This window comes from Acomys minous, assembly GCF_964271855.1.
Source record: "Acomys minous genome assembly, chromosome: 13".
Classification (NCBI taxonomy): Eukaryota; Metazoa; Chordata; class Mammalia; order Rodentia; family Muridae; genus Acomys; species Acomys minous.
This window is the reverse complement of record NC_140495.1, coordinates 12,921,502-12,943,429: the sequence shown is the minus strand read 5'-3', so window position 1 is coordinate 12,943,429 and position 21,928 is coordinate 12,921,502. Positions and strand designations below refer to the sequence as shown.

The 21,928-nt window shown below is 56.1% G+C and overlaps 1 protein-coding gene across 1 annotated transcript; it reads left to right on the top strand.

Annotated features, from left to right (window-relative positions):
• The first annotated feature begins 3,849 nt into the window (after positions 1 to 3,849).
• On the top strand, positions 3,850 to 21,569 carry ALS2CL (ALS2 C-terminal like). The gene is given in 34 exon segments (XM_084752832.1): positions 3,850 to 3,973; positions 4,057 to 4,101; positions 4,612 to 4,682; positions 4,780 to 4,855; positions 4,857 to 4,871; positions 4,873 to 4,915; positions 5,866 to 6,064; positions 6,404 to 6,469; positions 6,799 to 6,848; positions 6,851 to 6,963; positions 7,425 to 7,556; positions 8,187 to 8,306; positions 9,583 to 9,619; positions 9,622 to 9,640; positions 9,776 to 9,842; positions 10,407 to 10,603; positions 10,976 to 11,039; position 11,041; positions 11,424 to 11,524; positions 11,631 to 11,759; positions 11,761 to 11,792; positions 12,094 to 12,205; positions 13,123 to 13,200; positions 13,801 to 13,931; positions 14,923 to 15,096; positions 15,222 to 15,318; positions 15,506 to 15,663; positions 16,196 to 16,261; positions 16,673 to 16,846; positions 17,661 to 17,703; positions 18,403 to 18,464; positions 18,616 to 18,765; positions 18,994 to 19,090; positions 19,414 to 21,569. Coding segments are annotated over 31 exon segments (2,853 nt in total). The 5' UTR covers positions 3,850 to 3,973; positions 4,057 to 4,101; positions 4,612 to 4,682; positions 4,780 to 4,810; the 3' UTR covers positions 19,495 to 21,569.
• The last annotated feature ends 359 nt before the right edge of the window (positions 21,570 to 21,928 follow it).

Genomic DNA, 21,928 nt, shown 5'->3' with positions numbered 1-21,928 from the left:
AACAGCACCAGAGGAAATAGACACACACACACACACACACACACACACACACACACACACACACCTGCATACATACATACATGTCATACACACACAAAAAAGAAACCTGTAATGTATTTACCTTTTTAAAAAATGATTTAAGCTGGGCGTGGTGGTGCATGCCTTTAATCCTAGCAGAGGCAGGCGGATCACTGAGTTTGAGGCCAGCCTGGCCTACAAAGCGAGTCTAGGACAGCCAAGGCTACACAGAGAAACCTTGTCTGGAAAAACAAAACACAAACAACAACAACAACAACAAAAAGATTTAAAAGAAAGAAAAGCTGGAAAGAGGGAGAAGTCTAGGCCAGGCTGGAACGGAAGAAGGCTTAGAGGAGAGCTCTTAAGGATGAAGACCCAAGATTGGGGCAGGAGAATGAAGGAGAGCATCACCTGTGGTAGGGGCCCCGCCCAGGCAATAAACTCAGAGCCTGGCACTGTAGGGCAGCTTGGCAGAAGTTAAGTTCTCACCAAAAAGCAACCCAAGGGAGCTGGGGTTGCGGAGGTTGGCAGGCCCCTTCCCAGAAACTCTTGGGAGTGCCTCTTCTCCCTGCAGGATATGATTGAGGCTGTCCAAGACCTGGGTAGGGGGAAGGTGGTCCATCCCTACTCTCTCACAGCTGTCTCTTCCCTAGGCTGCTTCTCTCTGTCTTTGGAAGGGTTAGAAGCAACCCAGCAAGGCTAGTCAGCTCCTAGAGGCCGGTGCCACTGCAAGTGGAGGGGTGACTCGCTTGCTGGCCAAAAAGGGAGCCCGGCTGCGGGACAGCAGGCCTCTTTGTTACAAGTTTGAACCTTCGTTCCTCCTCCTTCCAAGAGTTTGGTCTGGAACTGCGCAGCTCTTTCCAAGGTCGAAGGCTTTGGCACAGGGAACTGGACAGCTTTAGGCTGTACCCGGAGTGGATGCAGGGGCCCTTCTTCAAGGTCTCACACAGTAGTAGCTGCTCCCGAAGGACATCCCAGCTGCGGGTCATCATGGCCGACTGCTCTAAGCAACAAGTTTCCAGATTCTACCCCAGGGATCCTTTGCGGGATGTAGGGGTGAGGGTGGGGGCTCGGTGACCCAAAAGAGGTTGGCAAGGTCTCAGGGCTGCAGAGAGGGCAGAGTCAGTGGACAAGGAAATCGGGGTGGTCTCAGGCACCGCCCGCCGTCCTTGGATCCGGGAAGGGGAGGTAAGAGGCGACAGACAGCCCGCGTGGGATCCTTGGGTGCACGCGGACGGGTGGGGAGCTTTCGCAGTCCGGCGGTAGCTGGAGAGGCTCGGGGAAGAGAGCTGTCGGCCGAGCCCCGCCCCCTCGGAGACGCCCCCGCGCGAGCAACACCTCCGGGCGGGGCGCGAAGAGGGAGGGCGGTGGGGCGAGGAGTTGCGCAGCCACTCGGGGCACCGCGGCGCACGGGCGCAGGTAAGGGTGCGCGTCTGTGGGCGGGGTCCGCCGCCCCACGGGCTCCGAGGCGGATGGGGCTCTCGCCTCTTCCCGCTGCCATGGTCACGGAGTTCTCAGCTTCCTCTTCCCAGTCTCGTGGTCACCGACTCCGGTTTAAACGCAGCGCGGGGTCGAGCTCCAAGCCGCTGTGTGTGCGTGCAGAGCGTGAGCGCTGTAACCTGGCGGCCAGACCAGGCCCCGGGTGCGAGTTTATCACCCAGAGGGAGAGGCTGCCAGGAGGAGGTGACCTGGCTGTTCAGGGCGGAAGGGCTGACAGAGAGGGCCGAGAAGGTTGTGTTGCTTGCCTGGGAGGGAAGTAGACAGAACTCTGAAGGTTGGAGTAGAGTAAGTAGTTCGGGCAACTCCCGGAGTGCGCTTCACGGCAGGCTAAGGGAGCAGAACCTACTTCGGAGACTTGGGAGGCATCTGGGCCAGAAACTTAGACGCAGGGAGAAGGAGAGACTGGGGTTAGAGACTGGAGGGCAGATGTGACAGTTCAGTGCACTTCCCTGGGGCAGACACTCCCTTCACCGCCCTCTGGCCATGTAGGTTGATTCGTGGTCCTTAGTACAGCCCAGGAAAAGGCCTCCATAGCAGAAAAGAGATCCATGCCAGTCCAGACCAGGAAATACCAGAGTGAGTGCCATGCTAGGGTGCGGCTGAGGGACTTGAGGGGCCAGGACTGTGTGAGGACAGAGAATCCCCCTTTGACCTGCTCTGGAGCAGTCTGGTGTGGACAGAGGCCAGGAATGCAGAGGACAGGGAGCAGGTCCAGCTACTGTTTCTATGGCTGAGGACAATAACTGACTCACCTGTGCGTGGCCCAACTCACCTTTTTTTTTTGGCCTCACCCTGCCAGTTTGTGAGCATCAAGTCTAGCTGGGCATGAGAAGGGAAGCCAGGCCCTGCCAGGAATGCACTGTGTACCTCAGTGAGTCACCCAGCACCTCTGAGCCACATAGGTGAGCCTGTTAGGGGCCGGAAATCAGGGCCTGGGTCTGAGCTCTGCACCTGATCTACAGATGGTGTCTCTAGGCTTTTCTGGACTTTCTCTGCCTCTAATTCACCTTTTGCATAGCCTGACGCTAAGGACCCCAGAGTTGGCAGGAAGGAGAAGCTGAGGAGGCCAGAGAGGGCTATGGGATGTGTGGCTGGCCCAGGGTTAGAGAGGAGAGTACACTTGCTGGCCTTCTGTTATTCCACAGAGCCCACTTCCTGCAACACGTTCTCATACACTGGTGCCTGGCCTTGCCCTGGCCATAGACCCATCTCACTACTTCCAGGATGAGCCCAGAGCTCCCAGCTGGGAGACTTGCACCCTCCTAGCCTCAAGGGCCCCCTTAATTTCTACCCTTTCCTCTGGGTGATGTGATTTCCTTTGGGGGTGGAAATCCTGGGGCCACAAGACCTGAAAGGCTGCTAACCTGGGTCTTGTTGGCTCGACCCAGGTCCAGCTTATGCTTTGGGGGTGTTTGGGGACGTGCAGCTCAAGGACCAGGTTCGGTGCTAAAAGAAGGTTTTGTCTACATTTTGTCCTTTTGAGGGGCAACCACAATAGTTTGAAATGTCCTTGATCTAGTTAGATCTCCCATTTCAGAGAGGATCGGGGTTGGGTAAGCTGTGACTTAACAGGCTGAGGTGGATCTCTTGAGGACAGCAGGTGAGGTGGGTGCTGGGTACCAGGGTAGTTCAGGGTTACAGGGATAGACTTAACCATTCTATCAATTTCTGGGAACATAGTTGAGGTCAGGGGGGGACTGAACCAGGGTCTCTAGGGCCTGTCCTCCCCACCCTCTCCTTGTGTATTGGGGTGGGGGTAGGGGACACACACACTACTTTAACTGCTAACACAGATGGCTGCCGCTGGATGTTTAGCAGTTTCTCGTTCCTGCCTCTCCTTCCTACAGCCTCACCCTCCCACACAGCAGAACAGCAGCAGGAAAGGTGGGGCAGGAATGCCTGGGCCCAGGATCTGGGCCAGAGTTCTGACGTTCCCCGCCCTACTTTGTTCTGGAGCGTGGGTTCTGTCAGGGACCTGTTATGCCCCCTCCCACCCAGGGACATCTTTAGGGGTACCTTCAGGAAGACTGAGCCCCCCTTGCCATTTGTTGGGGTCTGCCTCATGTCACCTGCCCACCATTTTGGCTGCCCTGATGACGTCTGGCCCACCCCATCTGTTAATTTCAAAGCTTGAGAGTGTCAGGACCAAGCAGAGTGGAGACGCTTTAACCCTGCCCTGGGTCAGGCCCTTTGGATGGATGAACATCCTTGCTAAGTGCAGACAGTAAGGACTGACTGCGGGGGCTGCTTTGCCTGAGCAGAACACAGACAGCCTAGCTATGGAATAGGTTCTAACATTCTTCTTCCCTCACCACCCCTGCTCCACGCCAGGATGCCGCATCACGCTGCTTTGCTTAGAAGGTCGCTCACTTAGGGCAGAATGTTTCAAGGCTCCAGCTGACCTAAACCAGTGACCCTGTTCCTGAGTGGGACGTACCCAGTCTCATCATAGGAGGTAGATGTGCCGGGTCTGGGCTTCTTGCTCGGTCTGACATTCCATCTATTACCTTGTTCTAAAGCCCTTTTATGACCTTCCAGGTTGACTGAGGCAAAGTTGACGAGCTTGTCTGCTGGCCAGTGAAGGTAGGCCGTCCTCAGGCTGGCCCTCCGAGGAGCCTTTGCTTTTACCTCTTCCCACGAGTATGCTATACTTTCTCTGGCTCCTTCTCTCCTTTCCCTCCCTCCTTCCTTCCTTCCTGTGCTCCGTTCCTCCCCAGTGCTGGGTCTGCAGGTATGCTTCCCCCCCCCCCCGCCCCCCTGCACAAGCTCTGCTGCTCGCCCTCTCCTTTGTGGCTCCAGCAGGAAGCTTCCAGGTCTTTCCTGGCCTACTGAGCTCTGTCTAGTGACAGAGAGCCTGAGCCTGGGCATCAGGATGTTGCTGAGCTCTCCTGATAGCACGCATGTCCTCCCCCCCCCCTCACCCCCCCCCCTGAGTGGGGACTTGAGTGGAAAGATGGCCAAAGCAAAGGAGGACAAGGTGGTCATCCTCCTGGCTGCCTGGATCCGTGGCCAAAACCGAGCTTGAAGAACACGTGCACTTGGGTGGAAAGGATTGTTTCCCTTGATAGTTTTCAGCTTTCCGGTTCCCTCCAGGGCCCCAACAGGAAGCTGGGCCAGGGGTCAGTGGCCAGAAGAGATCTCCTCTTAGAGAGAAGCTGGGCTCGGTGAGTGATTCTGATGTGGGTGCTTATGGGTCTCCCTCGTGGGAACCGGGGACCCTGGTCGTGTTCTCTGGCTGTGACCTGTATCCTTCCTACCCAGGAGGCCCCAGTGTCTTGCAGCCTGGCTAGCTATGTGTAGCTCTGAGGAGGCAGACCTGCTTCGTCTGGAGGAGGTTCTTCTCAACCACTCTTTGGTTGCACTATCCGTCTTATCCTCCAGCCCCTGCTCTCAGCTGGTGAGTCCAGGCCCTCGCTGGGGAAGGGGGGGGGCCGCCGGAGTGGCCCCCAGGGACAAGAGGTCTGCCTCATTGGACAGAACTTTCTCAACCTCAAGTTGTGTGGTGGCCACTTGATACTGCCGTCTTTTGATGGAGCTGAGGCCTTGGCCACCAGGTGCTGGCCGTTCCCTTCTCAAACAGCCTCTGAGGACCAACAGGCGTAGCCTATACCACTTGACTCATTTCTTGTTCCCACTCATGGCTCCTGGTGGTGCTTTGGAAAGCCCTGACTGGAATGCAAAACACATAAGGCTTTCACTGGGGGCGGGGGGCACGCGCTTTCCTCTCACAGTCTGTGTGTGCCTCTATAAGGTGGCTGGGGAGTGCCTTTAAGACTCCAAATTCTGCATCTGGATCTAGAGAGAAAACTTGGGTGAGCTAGGAGACTTAGTTTCCCCAAGATAATTAGAATTGTCCTGTTATGTAGGAGACACAGAACCCTACTCAAGAGTTCAGCCCAGCCTGGCGGCGGTGGCACATGCCTTACATCCCAACACTTGGGAGGTAGAGGCAGGTGGATTTCTGTGAGTTCAAGGCCAGCCTGGTCTACAAAGTAAGTCCAGGACAGCCAAGGCTACACAGACAAACCCTGTCTCAAAAACAAACAAACAAAAAAAACAAAAAAACAAAAAACAAGACAAAATAAAAAGTCTGCTTTAGGTACTGGAGAGATGGCTCAGTGGTTAAGAGCACTGTCTGCTCTTCCAGAGGTCCTGAGTTCAATTCCCTGCAACCACATGGTGGTTCACAACCATCTATAATAGCTCTGGTGCCCTCTTCTGTTGTGCAGGCAGAACACTGTATATGTTCAGCCCTTTCCCCCAGCATGCCCTGCCCTCTAGGGGGTGCTAGTGCTGTCCTGAGCACCTTTCCTGAATGCTGACTCAGGGTGGCTCTGCTTTCCACAGACCCTGAACCCTCAGACCCCTGTGGCCGAGAGTGCCTTCAGCTTCTGGAGCAACTGCGTGAGAATGCCCAGCGCTTGAGGGAGGTGACAGAGCAGAGCCTGCGTTCACTGCAGCAGAGGCTGTACAACCCACCATCCATGGGTCTAGAGGCCCTGCTGATACTGAGCAATACCGACCACATCCTGCAGGCCCACATGGAGTAAGATGCCCCTCCTCTGCCCCCCCCCCCCAAGGAAGTCTGTTGCTTGTCCACAGTGCCAAAGTGCCACCTCTGCTACTTGGTCCTAAGGATCAGCTGGCATGAACGGATGCATCCTACAGGCTATAGGGTATTAGTTTGGCAACAGGCTTAAAGACTCAGTCCTTGGACCAGGCCTGTGAGATAACAAGTGTTGGGTCACCACTTGAGGATGTCGAGCAATTGCCTGGACCATCAGGATTGTGGCTGCTCGGTGGGTGGGATCTCGGACCCCAAAAGGGCAGGGGCTGAGTGTGAGTTGGGAGCTGGGCTTTCAAGGTGATCCTGGGTTGTCCATAGGTACATCAAGTCCTATACTGACTGCGTGGTGGTGCAGGCCTTTCAGAAGGTCTCAAAGAGGAGGAGGTGAGCCTGGGCCTGCCCCAGTAGCACCCTATGTTGGTGTGGGTGTCTAAGCGAGAGGGAGTTGGGCATGCCTACACCAAAGCAATAAGTGTCTTGTTCACCCACTTCTTGAGTCGGTTGTCCCTATCTCCTCTGAGGCACGGCTGCAAAGCCTCTAGGGAGAGAACGTTTTTGCTGGGCTGTTGGGTTACAGGGTTGGTTGGACTTCTGGGTCTGGGGAGCTGGGAGGATGGTTAGAGTCGGGGTGGGTCCTGGTGGATGCGAGCTTGGAGCGGGTGGATGCGGGCTTGGAGTGGGTGAACGCAGTATGTGGCCCTTCCTAAATGCAGCGAGTACTGGAGGAGCCAGCGGAAGGCCCTGCGGCAGCTGCTGTCCTGTGGAGCACTGAGGGCTCGGTGGGCACCACGATGTGCCAGGCCCTCCACCAGCCACACGCCCAGCACGTGCAGAAGTATGTGCTCCACCTGCTGCGCCTCAAGGACACCCTTGACAAGGTGGGCACTGAGAGCAATCCAAGGATGCATGTGTGCAGGAGAGGAGAAACAGTGCAGGCTCCGGGGCAGGTGGGCAAGTTCAGCAGTAGCGGGGAGCCTAAAAGAACCCCTGGGAAGGGGTTCTCAGGGCATGAATCTACCCAATGGGATCTTGGGCACATGGCTCTGCCTTGATGGGGCAGTTGACAGCCAAAAAGCAGACCTAGAATTCTCTACTGGGTGTTAGTATGTATGGGCCAGGGCCACACTGTTGGTATCACTGAAATGAAATGTCCATCTGGAAGCACCTTCATGCTCCTTCCTTGTCCCCAGAACAGTTAATTGTAAGGGAGAAAAGAGAGAGCTGTGACTTAAGTTAGGCCTGACTGGCTGAGGCTAGGCTGGGGCTCTCATGGGCATCACCAGATGGAGGCTGGCTCCAAGTCCCTCAGATCCATCCGACCTTCCCTGTCCTTTTACAGCACCACCCCGCCCAGGAGCTGGTGATGCGTGCAGTCACCGGGTTTGGGAACCTGCAGTGCTTCATGAAGGAGGCCTTGGACCAAGCTGTGGCCACACAGGCCCTGTGGCACAGCCTCAGCAGCGCGCTGAGGGTAAGTCTGGGGCTTTGGGGCAGTCAAGGAACAACAGTGTTCCACAATGGATGTGAGGCTGTGTTGGATGGCTTGAGCAGCTCTCTGACTCAGTTTTCCCATCTGGAAGGAGGACTGATGACCAGGTGTGCCTGTCAGTCACCCTTAGTCCACCTGCTGGGTCATCAGAATTGACTTTCTCTGGTGGTGTCGCCAGTTATGCATTCCTGTCGCTGTCTAGCACAACATATAATGCCCCTGCGGGAGGAGAGCCCTTGGGTCCCAGAAGATGTGAGAGTCAGGCCTGAATAACCATGGGTGACAGGGGGTATGGCATACTGGGTGAGGGTAACAGGAACCTCTTGGCTCTGACAGGGGTGCAGTACGGAGACCACCCAGGAAAGCTCCAGAGTTAGAAACTGTGCTGCCCTTCTGGGCTAGATCAGGGATGACACCTTCCACCCCCAGCCCTTGTGGGGTGGAGCATCAGCATGTGTGTGCACGTGTGTGTGTGTGTGTGTGTGTGTGTGTGTGGTGTAACATGGGGGTACCCTAGGCCTGCTAGGATGGTCTCTGGGAGGTGTCTGGATGCAGGAGGGAGGGGCAGGGTTGGACAGCAGCCTCTGATATAGCCTCCCTCTTCATCCCAAGGATGTGCTCTGTACCCCTACCCACCGGCTCCTACAGGACAGCCAGGACATCCCTGTGGTGGTCACCCCACTGCGGGCTGAGCGTGTGCTGCTCTTTGATGATGCCCTTGTCCTGTTACAGGTTTGGAGGGGATCACGTGAGGTGGAGTTATGGGATGGGATTAGAGACTGAACAGGAAAGAATTAAGAGCCGAAGCTGAGGGCCATAGGCTTGGGGGATGGCGGGGGGAAGGGGTGAGGGGGGGCTGGGGGGGGGAGGGGAAAGGCAGAGACAGGCTAAGGATTGTGGGGTCGAGAGGAAGCCAGACATGGACTCAGGGTTTGTCCCATAGCCAGTAACCTTGGCCAAACTCACCTGGCACTTGTGGTGCTCACAGCACTGTGTCCCCTGCCTCAGCAAGGCCACCAGTTTTGGTGTTTGTTCGGACTGTGCCTGTAACCCTCCTCGCCCGATGTCACAGTTTGTCGGCTAGAGATGTTTCCAGCCCTCCCTGCTTGTCTGAGTTCCTTTTCTAGTTACTGCTGCAAATGCCTGACCAAACCAGCTTAATAGGAGAAGGAGGAGGAGGGAAGGGGAGGGAGTAAGAAGGGAAGGAAAGAGGGAAGGAGGGGGAGAGGGAGGGCTGTTTTAGTATGGGCCTTTCTTTGCTCATGCTCCTGTTTCTGCGGGGCTTTCTTGTCCCTGTTATGTCCTGTAAATGCCTTCATTCTCAGACTTGGCCTTGAGTCCTTTCCTGGTCAAGTGAGCAGCCTTTTGGGGCCAGATGGGAGGTGATAACAGTCCAGAGAGAGGGACTTTCCCTTTGGGCTCAGTCATGGGTAGCTTCTTTGGTAGAAGGAAGATCATGAGCAAAGGTGAAGTAAAGGATGCTTGGGGCCAAGCTCAGGAGGCCATGATGGCGGGCGGGCGGAGCAGCAGACACACGTGCATGTGCCAGGCTCTGCAGTGGGCCTCAGTCTCCAGACAAAAGGAAGCCTCAGGAGTTTGTAGCCAGGGGCTGCCAGGGGCTGACCGTCTTTCTAGGGAACCCTGGCAACTGCACAGGTGAGGAGGCCTGTCCCAGGTCCTAGGATGAGGAAGAAAAGAAGAGGCTTCAGCTGAAAGGCCACAGTAGAAGTTCCCAGTTCTGGCCGGGCATGGCGGCTCACGCCTGTAATCCCAGGACTCGGGAGGCAGAGGCAGGTGGATCGCTGTGAGTTCGAGGCCAGCCTTGTCTACAAAGCGAGTCCAGGACAGCCATGGCTACACAGAGAAACTCTGTCCAGGGGAAAAGCAAAAAACAAAAAAACAAAAAGTTCCCAGTTCTGAAGTTTTCTGGGGCCTGGCACCTGGAGGCCTCCAGGACAGGTGTCTCTGTCAACACAGCTCAGACAGCACCTTACCCATCTTCTTCCAGGGCCACAATGTCCATACTTTTGACCTGAAGTTGGTGTGGTGGAGCCTGGCCAAGACAAGTGAGTGACTCCCTCTGCTGGTGCCCCTGCCCCCCACTAGACTTCCTCCCTGGGATCACACCTTCAGGCTCCCACATGAGCCCACTTTCAACCCTGGGCGGAAGGGGCTCACTGGTCCCCTCTTGTCTGCCCCAGGCACGTGTTTCACGTCCTCACACCCGAAGAGGAATTCTCCTTCTGCGCCAGAGACCCCCAGGGCCAGGTGAGTGAGGTTGAAGCATGGATAGGGTCAAAGTCAGAAGCGGAGGAGGCAGAGTGCCAGTTCCTTGGGGGGCTCTGAAGGGAGTAAGGGGTGTGGCCCAGGGTTGGGTATCAGGATGTTAAGGGAGCAGGAATTTTTCTACCAAAAGGCTGGAGTGGAGGCCTAAGTAGAGGCCTGCTCCCACCCTCTTGTGCAGCCCTCTGGGTTGTCTAGTCCCTAGGAGACCCAAAGGATCTCAGGTCTGGTGCCATGCCACAGAAAGGCAGTGCGCTTGAGGACAAGAGTAGAAGGGAAATCCGGGCAGTGGTGGCGCACACCTTTAATCCCAGCACTTGGGAGGCAGAGGAAGGCAGATGTTTGTGAGTTCGAGGCCAGCCTGGTCTACAAAGCGAGTCCAGGATAGTCAAGGCTACACAGAGAGACCCTGTCTCAAAAAAACCAAACCAAACCAAACAAACAAAAAAAGTGAAAGAGTGGAGGAGATGGACCTAGGCGCCTATGAGGCCTCTTCAGGGCATACCTGCAGCAGCAATTTCATGTGCACTGCCTTCTTGTCTCCACCAGGCTGTCTGGTGGTGGAAGGTGACCCAGGCTGTGTGTCAGGCCCTGCGTGGCAAGAAGGACCTCGCTGTGCTGGGGTCAGGCCTGGAGCCACCTGTACCCACTGACTGCCGCTGTGTGGCCTATACCTTCCACCATGAGGGCCGGCTCTACCAGGCCACCTATGAGGGCGAGTGGTGTCGGGCCAAGCCCCATGGCAAGTGAGTCACCAGCAGTATTGGCTAAACACTTCCAGCGGCTCATTCAGGAGCATGCTAGAAGAAACGCTATCGACCAGGAGTTTTCTTAGACTTGCCATTTGGTTCTGCACCACCTGTGGTTCAAGGGGAAAGGGGAATGCAGATGTTTGCAGGGCTCCCGCTGTGGGGGGTGCCCCACAAGGTTGCTGGTGCAGGTGTGCAGGGGATGGGTGGGGGTGGGGTGGGGGTGGGCTTTCTATGAGGGATCTCGGGACTAGGCTAACATGAGGTCTGATTGGAAGAACATAGGGGAGAGGAAGGGGGACTCTAGAGAGTGTGGGGAGACAGCTGACTGGGGATGGATGGGTCTGGTGGCCCTCACCTGTGTTCCAGGGGAACCCTGAAGTGGCCGGATGGGCAGAACCACGTGGGGGATTTCTGCCAGGGCCTGGAGCACGGGTAAGATTGGCTGGGCAGGTCCTGGCGTGGTGGGAGGGGGGGCGGGGGGCGGGGGGCAGCGTAAGCAGAGGACCTGCTATTCACTGGCTGCCCCAAATTCCCAACCTCAAGTATGAGTGGTCAGATGGCCCAGCTTTTCCCACCACATAGATAAGGCGAACCAGGCAGGACTAGGGATGTGGGTTTCGGCCTTGCCGTGGTGGGGGAGGGATGTCCTGAACACTTTTTGTAAGAGAACAGGGGACTCTGAGATCTTCTGTATCCTTGGAGGGACTCCTTGGGGACAAGGACAACTGGGTAGCATGGAGGGATGTGACAGGGGCATCTGATCAGGCAAGTGGCCTGGATACTCACTTCCAACCCCGCCCAACCCCACGGTCAGCTTTTGGCATCCGCCTGGTGCCCCAGGCCTCCGAGGACAAGTTCGACTGTTACAAGTGCCACTGGCAGGAAGGCGTCATGTGTGACTACGGCATCTGTGGAGTAAGTGACCTTTGGCCTTTAGGGGAAAGGTACGAGGGGGGTGGGGGCGAAGCCTCTGGACTGTGCTCCTCAAAGTGGAGCCCAGCTGTTGGTGAATCTCTCCAGGTACGGCACTGACAAGGTGTACAAGGGGTATTTCCAGGCTGGCCTGCGGCATGGGTTTGGCGTCCTTGAAAGTACCCCACAGGCCTCCCAGCCCTTCAGGTACACAGGCCACTGGGAGAGAGGCCAGAGGGAGTGGCTATGGCATTGAAGAGGACAGTGACAGGTGAGTGCCGGCAGGGAGAAACTGGAGGTCCAGCTGCCCCAAGCCGGTCTTTTGTCTTGCTCCGTCCTGGACCCCTGCATTCATGCCTCTCCGTCTATGCTACCTGCTACCTCTAGGGAGCTCCACCCAGCATGCCTTCCCCTAAGGATGGCTCCCTTCTCTGCCATCCCTGTCCGCCTTGGGGTTGTCAGGTCATCTTTTTCTGTCACCGCCCGTCTCCCCGCATCCCCTGCCAGGAGAACATCTAGAAGGCACCGGGGAACCGTTCTGAGCCTCATCTCTCACATTCCTCTTCCTTTAGGGGTGAGCGCTACATTGGCATGTGGCAGGCTGACCAGCGTCATGGCCCTGGGGTCGTGGTCACCCAGGCAGGCATCTGCTATCAGGGCACATTCCAAGGGGACAAGATGACCGTGAGTGACAGCCGCTGCCTTGAGCACTCTGTAGCTGACTCAAAGCTAAGCTGGGTGGGTAACAAGGGAGGCCCAGCTATGTCTGACTTTAGCAAGATCCAGGCTTCTTCTAGCCTCGCTTTCCCCATCTGCAACTCAGGTCAGGGGTGCTTACTGTACACATACTAATAAGAACCAAGTATGTCATAGGACATGCCAGTGATGTTCATAGACCCCCTCACTGGCCCTGACTGAACCGTCATCGTCTTCTGGAGTCCTTGTGCGACTCCTGCAATCGATGCCATTGTCCTTAGCATATGAACGACACGTGTTTATTGATGACAGACATCAGAGAACCTGCCCAACTTCCGGCTGAGACTGAGACCAAACTCAAGTCCCCCTAACCTGGGTCTCTGGCTCTTGCCTTCCCCCTCTCCACTAGTCAGGGGCTTGATGTGTGGTCGGGCTCTGGGCAACAGATGTGCCTGGTTTTATGGCTTGTTTGTTTAGATTCCACCTTGTTCTGGAAAGAACCAAAGGAGACCTCAAAGAGACGGGGAAGGAAAGGCAAGAACAGGGCCCTCAGCATAGAGTCAGGAACAGGTTGAATGTGAACTTCTTGGCAGGTGTGGTAGTAAAGGGAAGGATTGCCCCCACCCCTGCCCCCACCCCCTTTCCCAGGGCAGGGACAGCTGAAAGGAAGCCAGCAGCACTTCCTGAGTATTTAGGGGCTTCCTGAAGAGCCTGCTGAGGAGGAGGGGCCAAGTCTGAGGGCTAACTAGGGAAAACAAGAGATGGGGTTCTTGGGACTCAGCACACCTGGGGAGGGCAGTGCCAGGGCTTAGGGGCTTTTGGCTTGCCATGGGTCAGCATCCACCCACCCTGGTTTTCTGTCTAGCCTCACCTCCCTTTCCTCTCTTCTCTTGCCTCCTTTCAAGGGCCCAGGCATCCAGCTATGTGACGATGATTCTCTGTATGAAGGTACTTTCACCAGGGACCTGCTGTTCCTAGGGAAGGTGAGAGCCACCCACTTCTCACTCCACCCCATAATGCCAGGCCTCAGAGCCAAGGCGGAAGGTAGAGACAGGGTGGGCAGCTGGAGGGTGCCCCTCCCCCCTCCACGGTGTCCAGGGCTTCCATGTCCTTGTCATGCAGCATGCAGTACTGACTTAGCAGAGCAAGGTGACAGAGGTCCCGGTCTGGCTGTGTCTGTGCTGTGCTTTTTGCAGACCCGTCACCACCCTTGGCGTGAAAATTGGGTGGCTGTCCTTGGGGGTCACCATTCTTTCTGTGTCCCTGGCTGAGTTGACATAGCACAAGGCAGTTGTGTTCGCGCTGGGCCTTTGGGAACTTGAGGATAATTTTAGGACAGGCAGGTCTGGTGCACCATGAGTGGTCAGGGGTGCTATGAACAGAGCGATTCCACACAGCTAGGAATCGTCTCCTCTAGGTCCCTGGACCAAGCTACCTAGCCTCACAGTGGGTGAGCCACCTTGAATGGACAGGTGGAACACATGGTCAGACGTTTCCGTCTGACCTACACAAGCAGGCCCGGCATTGACACACTTGGCTGGGCACACGGACACATTTCTGCTCTTCTCCTCTTCTGCTCTCAGGGCAAGGTCACCTTCCCCAACGGTTTCACCTTGGATGGTTCTTTCAGCAGTGGGACAGATAAAGGAATGTGCATACAGGGAATGCTGGACACAGCTGCCCTCTTGCCTGACCCAAGCTGTACTCGCAAGAGGTGAGAGCCCAAGCTATTTGGCAGCGTGTGTCTCTTCCCACCCAAGGCCTCAGTGGAGGAGGCCTTAATACCACAGAGAGTTCCGAGCTTGAGTCTTCCAGCCAGAGGCTCTTGAAGTCTGAGGCTAGGTGAGTGTCCTGCCATGCGTACACTGGAAGAAAAATAGGATTTCTAAGTCTCACTTGGACCCTGGCTTTAGGTTTTCTTTTTCTCTAGAAAGAATACGAGACAATTTCCAAGTCAAATCAAATACACAAGGAAAAAAAATAGAAAATGAAATTGTGAGTTGGTCTTAAGAGAAAGAGAGAGACATAGCTATAGATGTGGTTAGAGTGCCCCTTAGCCTGGCTCGGAGTCCCCTGGCACCCAGGGGGCAGAAGGAAAGAAGCTTGGTAAGTCGAGTCACTCTCCCTCAAGCAGTGGCTCATGAGACAGATTTTTTTCCTATGAAAACAGAGCATCCCTTTCAAAAAGTCAGTTCAGGTGAATAACTCCTGCAAGATCGCGTGTCAGAAGCAGGGAAGGGGGGACAGCGAAGGCATCCATCAGCCTATTGTCTGCCCCAGCCTGGTGGGGTGGGGACAGCGTGAGAGACACTGCATTAGACTCACCGTCAGGCCTCACTCAGCCTGATGGCAAGGCAGGATCAACCACAGAGAGGCCTGTGGGAGATGGCAGGACAGAGAGAAAAGCAGGGAAATAATCCCTGGGCTTGTGGGCACTGCCTGTCGTGACCCAAGATCTACTGTCTGGATTTGGCCCCCCGGCTCTCCATGCCCTTTGCAGAACTATGTACCCTGCTCCACCTCAGAACACACTGCCCATCTCTGCCTTGTTTTCTTCTCCGCCTGCCTTGGAGCCCAACTCTGTCAGTGTTCTACATCCTGCCTCATCCTGGGACCAGGAGTCCCAACCCTATTAAGGGCTGCACCAAGGGCCTGCTGCCTTCAACCTCATCTTCCACACATCTCTCACTGTTCCCTAATCGCAGACAGCTGGGACTGGGTGCCTTCCCTGTGGAGAGCCGCTGGCAGGGAGTCTACAGCCCCTTCCGGGACTTCGTGCGTTCAGGGTGTCCTGGGGGACTGCAGGAAGCCCTGCTGGGCTTCCACGTGCAAAGTTCTAGGGAGCTACGCAAGTCCCAAGAGGACCTGTGCTGTGAGAGGTGAGCCTGGCCTTCTGGGTGTCCCTGCAGGTCAGAGAGGGCTTAGGGAAGCTCTCGGGGGGGGGGGGGGGGGCGATGGGAACTGATGCGGGGGTGGGTGAGCGACACTGTGCGTGGTGTCCCAGGAGCCACCCCAAGGACTGTGCAAGCAGCATGGAAGATATCCTGAAGGAGCTGCTGCAGCACCGCGAGCACAAGGCCCTGCAGCAGTACCTCAGGAAGGTGAGGGCCCAGGCTGGGGGAGGCCTCCTGTGTCTCACAGCGTGGTGCTAACTGGAGGGGACAGGCCCACCACGGTGCTCCTGGTACTCAGAGGGCCTCAGTGTTTCTGCCTAGGGAGGCTGGTCTGGGCTTATTGTGCTGTAGACCCCCCGACTCTAAGCATTCCTGTTGTCTCTCACTGGCCCAGGCTCTGAGCAGTCCCCGACACCCGCTGGGGAGATTACTCCGTACCCTGATGCTGACTTTCCAGGCCACATACGCAGGCATAGGGGCCAACAAACACCTGCAGGGGATGGCCCAGGAGGAGGTCAAGCAACATGCCCAGGAGCTTTGGGCAGCCTACAGGTGAGCCTGTGCACAGGCGATGGATGACCACTGCCTAGGGACTGGCCCGGGATTGCCCTTTCAAGTCTTGTTCGGTACAGGATCAGAGGTTGGTCAGTGTGTCAACGGTAACCCAAGGTATGAAATGACAGCAAGTGCCTCCGACAGCTCCTGGCCGGGGGGTCTAATCCCTGTCTGGTCCCTGGGCAAACCCCTGACCCTGTAGGAACCTCTACCCTTGCTATAGGCTGAGTGTGACCCTGGATTCAAGCTCCATCTATCCCGTCCCAGGTAGAACTTAGAACCCAAGAGCATTACAGATAGGAGCGTCAGCTGCCGCTGGAGTGCCGGGACCCTCCAGCACCCACCTTTAGCTCCAGCCTTGGACCCTCAATGGCAGGAGAGGCTAGACATTGGAGGCAGGCATCCAATCCAGATCTAGCCAGCCAGTTCTGGTAGATGGGACCATGCACCCTCAGTTTTGGTGACTGGGACAGTGGAGTCCTTTTTCTGTGGGTAGCAGCCATATCATGTCCCTCTCTTTGGCTTGCAGGGGTCTGCTGAAAGTCGCCTTACATCGCCAGGGCCAGACCTTGGAGGAGGAAGACATGGAGACAAGGTGCTTGGCTACCCCTTTGTGCCTAGGGCCTCCCTCTGGGTGGCCCTGCTTTTTGGAAAAGTGCTGGGCACGTCTGCTATTCACCAAGCTTGGTGCATGGACCATTTATCCATCACAATGTGACCTATGACCTTGGTCCTAGAAGCCACCCAGGGGACAGTGCCAGCATGCACTAGACACATCTTTGTTCTAAAATGCCCTCCCAGCCTCATGCTTTGAGTTGTGCAGAGGGAGGGGAGCGGTTGTCAGAGGCCTCCTCCTGCCTGCGCGCCATGAGACCAAGGCGTGGAGGAGCTGAGCCTAAGGTCGTCACATAGAGCAGGAGCTAGCTGTACCCAGGACGGAGTCCAGTTCTGCAGATGCAGAGGTGGCCTTGACGGCAGTGTCTCCCACCCCGTTCTGGCCTCTCAGGGACAAGCAGGTGCATGGGTTGCTGCTGCCCCTCATCCTGCCCAGCTTCTACTCAGAGCTCTTCACACTGTACCTCCTTCTCCATGAGAGGGAGGATGGATTGTACAGCCAGGGCATCGCCAACCTCAGCCTGTTTCCTGACACCAAGCTCCTGGAGTTCCTGGACGTGCAGAAGTAAGCCTGTCCCTGCTAGCTCAGCCTCAGCCAGCGCTCTGGGGGAGCTGACAGCTCTACCCAAGCTCAGCTGTGAGGCCTGCTCGGGTTTTTGTTTTGTTTTGGTTTTGTGGCTGGATCTAGGTGCTCAGCCATTCCTTTAACTTTGTGGCCAGAGCCACTTTGTGGCACCAGCTGCTCCCGGGGTTATTGTCTTCCGGCTCAGTCCCCTCACTGTCCCTAGAGAGATCTGGCATTCCCCTGTCCCTTAGTTCCAGCAGTGCCCCTGGAGCCATTCTTGGCTTGGTGTCCTACCCTGAGTGTGGGTCAACACTGACTGGACCTGCTTCCAGATCCACCACTGAGGTCTGTGCCCTTGGACTGAGAGTGGGGGAGGAGAGGTCTTCAGGGGGAAACTGAGGACTGCTCTGGCAGCAGGTCAGACAGGTATTTGCCTTACACTAGTGCCTTTCCTGCCCTCCCCTACCCCTACTTCCTCTAACGCATCCTTTTTCCTTAGTGCCCCTCTGATACACACACACACACACACACACACGCGCGCGCGCCACAATGCTTGATTGTCCCCGCTGCCCGCTGGAACCTCAGCTCCCATTCTCCTCCAGAGCCCAGTGCTCCTTTGTCACAGAGCAGTAGAAGATCACTTCCCCCAGGACCCTATGCCTGAGGCTCTGCACACGTCTCCCTCCTCCGCCTTCCACCTCCCGAGCCTCAGGCTGTGCACATACACCTGAGGATGCCACAGTGGCCCTATTCCTTTACCATTGCCGGTGTTTAGCCCTTGGCAAAGCCTCCCATCTCCCATCTCCACTTTCAGGCATCTGTGGCCCCTCAAGGACCTCAAGCTGACTAGCAATCAGGTGAGAGGGCAGTGTTTGTGTCTACGGGGGAAGGGCCTGTGGTCCAGGAGCTTCTGAGTCAGGATGGCCTAGGGAGAGGCAGGTGAGGGCGGAGACATCAGGCTTTCCTCCTGTCTCAGGCTCAGCGGCAGGCTGTGGCCATGGGTAGGGGTCCTGGCCTCTGAGTTTTCTCCTGTGTAAAGAGAGCCACAGCAAACCCACCTCATAAGACGGCCATGGTCACGGGCACATAAGTCCAACCGCCTTGGGCCCCACAGCTTTTGCAATGCAAGGCAAAATAAATAAATAAAATAAATAAATAAATAAATAATTCTATCACCGAGCCAATCCAGTCTTACCTTATGCCTGCTGAGTCAGATCAGCTCAGCTCAGCAACCTGGGTTTCAAGAAGCCCTTGGGTCTGAGAACCGTTGACATCAGCTTTGGAATCCAGTGTCGCCAAGGGACGACCTGTGCATCCTGGTCCTCTCACCCTCTTGGAGCCTTGTTCCCCTCCCCCCCCCACCCCGCCCCAGGTTACAGCTGCACGAAGTGGAGCTCACAGTGGGGCTGTGGGGTTGCCCTGGGCCACTTGGCCATCAAGGCAGGCATGCACTTGAGTCAGTGATGGGGCAGGCGTGAGCGGCGCCGGATCCTGGGGATGACAGCGTGCCAGGCTGGACCCCTGTTCTACTGCCCTCATCCTCCTCCCCTCTACAGAGATATTCTCTGCTCCGGGACAAGTGTTTCCTTTCAGCCACCGAGTGTCTGCAGAAGATCATGTGAGTGTCGGTGGTGGTGGTGGGGCGCGTGGATGAGTCTGCCCTGGTGGGGGGCGGGCGCGCGTGTGGAAGGGCACAGGAGTGCTGTCCCTTCTCTTCCTCCCAAGACTGAGCACGGGGGCCCTGATCTGGAACCGCTCCCCGCTTTCAGTACCACAATGGACCCTCGGGAGAAGCTGGAAGTGCTCGAAAAAACCTATGGGGAAATTGAGGCGACAGTGTCACGGGTGCTGGGCAGGGAACACAAACTGCCCATGGATGACCTCCTGCCGCTGCTTATCTACGTGGTGTCGAGAGCTCGGTGAGCCGGGGCTGGGGTAGGCTCGAGGAAGACCACGGGACAGAGGAGAAGCGGAGGCCCAGGAAGGAGCCGGCCTCATGGGGGCCTGGGACAGAGCTGGGGCCATTCCAGAAGGATCTAGCTCTCTAGACCGGGGGGGTGGGGGGGGAGGTATCTGCTTCCCTAGCTGTGAGGTATCTCTGTCTGTGACATCCCATCTCTCCTCTGTTGTCATGGTCCTTTCTCTAGAATTCAACATCTGGGAGCTGAGATCCACCTGATCCGAGACATGATGGACCCTATCCACACAGGTGGCCTCCATGACTTCCTCCTCACAGCTTTAGAGGTGAGGGACCAGGGCTGTGAGCCCCAGACAACCATGGTAGAAAGAGCTCGAATCCCTGCCTTGGGTGTCTCCATGGAACCGGTCGGTCCTCACAGACCTGATGCTTTTGCGCAGGGCAGGTGAGCCTCACGGCCCTAAAGGCCACAGCTCCAAGCAGTGTACGGAGGGAAGGCTGTTTGCCTGCAGAGTGTGGCTGACCGCTAGTCCTGACTGAGGCAGTGTGTACACAGGGAGATAGAGGTGATGGCTTCCAGGGCCTAGAACCATGCACACAGTTGGGAACAAGGTCTGCCAGCAGGCCCCAACCTTGTCTCTCTCCCCAGTCCTGTTATGAGCACATCCAGAAAGAAGACATGAGGCTGCGCCGCCTGCCCGGCCACTGGGACTCTAGAGAACTCTGGTGACATGGCCACTCTGGACCAAGTGCAGTGCTAAAGGCCACATGGTGGAGTAAGCGCCACCTACCTGCTCCCTGCCGGCATCAAGGCAGGCTGTAGAGATGTTTCTCAAAGGAGATGGTGTTCCGCTTCCTGCAGGGACACACCTAGCTGCTGCAGTGTGACCCCAGAGCTCATGGCTCTCTGTTGGCCTCTGGTCTGGGCTCTGATAACCCTTTGCCCAGAATTGTGCCACCTTAGGTGAGGAGCCCTGGCTTCGCTCCACCTCAGCCTTTACTCAGTAGCCCTCGGTCTCGGGGCTACACGCTGCACAATGGTGAAGATGGTGTCCAACATTCCTCCAGTCCAGTTCACTGAGCTCTGCGGCCCTTCCCCGAGAGCGGGCGTCATTCAGTTCTTTGGACTGAAATGGAAATTCTCACATCACTGTTTGTCTCATTCCTGTTTCCCTCCTCCAGGCTAGAAGGTCCAAAGCTGCAGAAGTCTCTGTTTGTTTCCATTTCCCGAGAGTATCTCCCTGGGGTCCTGTTTCCTTCTAAGCTGGCCTTGAGCTGGCCTCTCGGGAGGACCCTGTGGCGGGAAAGCCTCAGGTCCATGCCGAGCTGCCCACTTGCCTCCGGCAGGCCCTGCCCTTTGCAAAGGCACGGGATGCGAACATCAGTAGTCATTTACCCGGCCTTGTGTGCCAGCAGAATGCAGGTCGCCCGTAAATGACAGACCTGAGGCACATTACAGCCTCTCTGTGGGAGGGACTGCAGGGATATTGGAGGCTTGCTAGTGTCCCAGCAGATGACCCTCTCTGGCCCAGGACCATAAGTAAGTCTGATCACAGTGCTGGGCTCCGGGTCACCGTTCCAGGGACGCCTTCCATCAATCCAGCCTGTGTGGGAAGAGCCAAGGGAGACGCTGACAAAGCTACACACTCAAGGCCAGGGCTGAGGTCCCTGGAAGCCTCATGGAGGGCCACCATCAGAGCCTCTCAAAGTGTGGAGCACTGTGTGAAGCAAGTGCACTGCCATCTCCAGAGAACACAAACAGAGGCGTTGTCTGGCTGGACTTGCCAGATGTATCATCGCGAGCATAGGGCCTGGGCTTGAGTTCCACCAGGAACTTGTGTCCCCAGGAGGGTCTTTGGAAGGGTCAAACTGACGGAGGCCTGTGACACCGTTCAGCTGTGACAAAACCCTGCCACCACCCTCCTGCTCCTGACACTGACCATGGGCCTCTGGTCCTTGTGGGTCTGCAAGGTTTCCATAGTGTCCTGGTAGGTTCCAGGAACAGCCAGGGCTGTAGCAGACCCTTAAGACAAGTGCGCTGGGGAGATGGCTCAGAGGTTAAGAGCACTGGCTGCTCTTCCAAAGCTCCTGAGTTCAATTTCCAGCAACCATATGTTGGATCACAACCATCTATAATGAGATCTGGTGCTTTCTTCTGGTGGTCAGGCACACATACAGGCAGTAGGTTATATATATAATAAATACAATTAAATCTTTAAAAAAAAAAAGATAAAACCAACGTGTGAGGGAATGCAGTAAGGAAGCTGGCTGACAGTGGAACTGAGGGCCAGCCAGCCACCTGCATTTGGTGCTTTGGGAGGCTGATGAAGATGGCCTTTCCCAGATGGATTCTTTTATAAGTGATAGCTGTCAAGCCTAGAACACCTCCTGTTTTTGACATGTGAGCCATGCAAGAGGACAGCCTTAGGAGTTTGCGTTATTATCGGTTCCTTGGGGTACAGTCTCCATCCATCAGGTATAGCTGAGCCATAACACCATCAGGCCAGATGTCACTGTGCCTCACTTCATAGCCTTCTGGAAGGTAGGCCTGGAGTCAGAAGGGAAGACAGAAAGATGAGACATGGTTAAAGCCTCTTATGTCTACGCTGGGCCCTTTTCATTCCCCCTCCTGCCTCATAATGTTGTTGTTGTTCCCCCTACTTTTCTGGGGGGGGGGATGGCAACAACCAGTTTACTTATTTATTCAGAATTTTTAATAAATACATTTCATCTTTATGTGTGGGCATGTGTGTGTTTGCATATGCATATGTGCACACACAAAGGCAATAAATAGTTAATATCCGGTGTCGTCCCCAGTCATGCTCTACCTTATTTTTTGAAGCAGAGTCTCTCCTTGAACCTGGGCCTCACTGATTCGCCTAGACTGGCTCACCAGCTAGCCAAAGGGACTCTCTTGTCACTGCCTCCCCAGGTCTCTGGCCGCAGGCATACAGCTCTATGCCCAGCGTTTTTAAGTCCTGGGGGGGTCCTCATGCTTGCACAAGTACTTTTGCTGAGTGAGTCATGTTGAGACCCCACACCCCAATTCCTGCCTGTGGCAGAACCGGGAGCACGCCATGTTCAAATCCCCAGATGGCTGCCAGCTGATGGAACTCTTAGCTACAGGAGGGGCAAGGCCCTGTTCAGAAGCAGTGACATCAGAA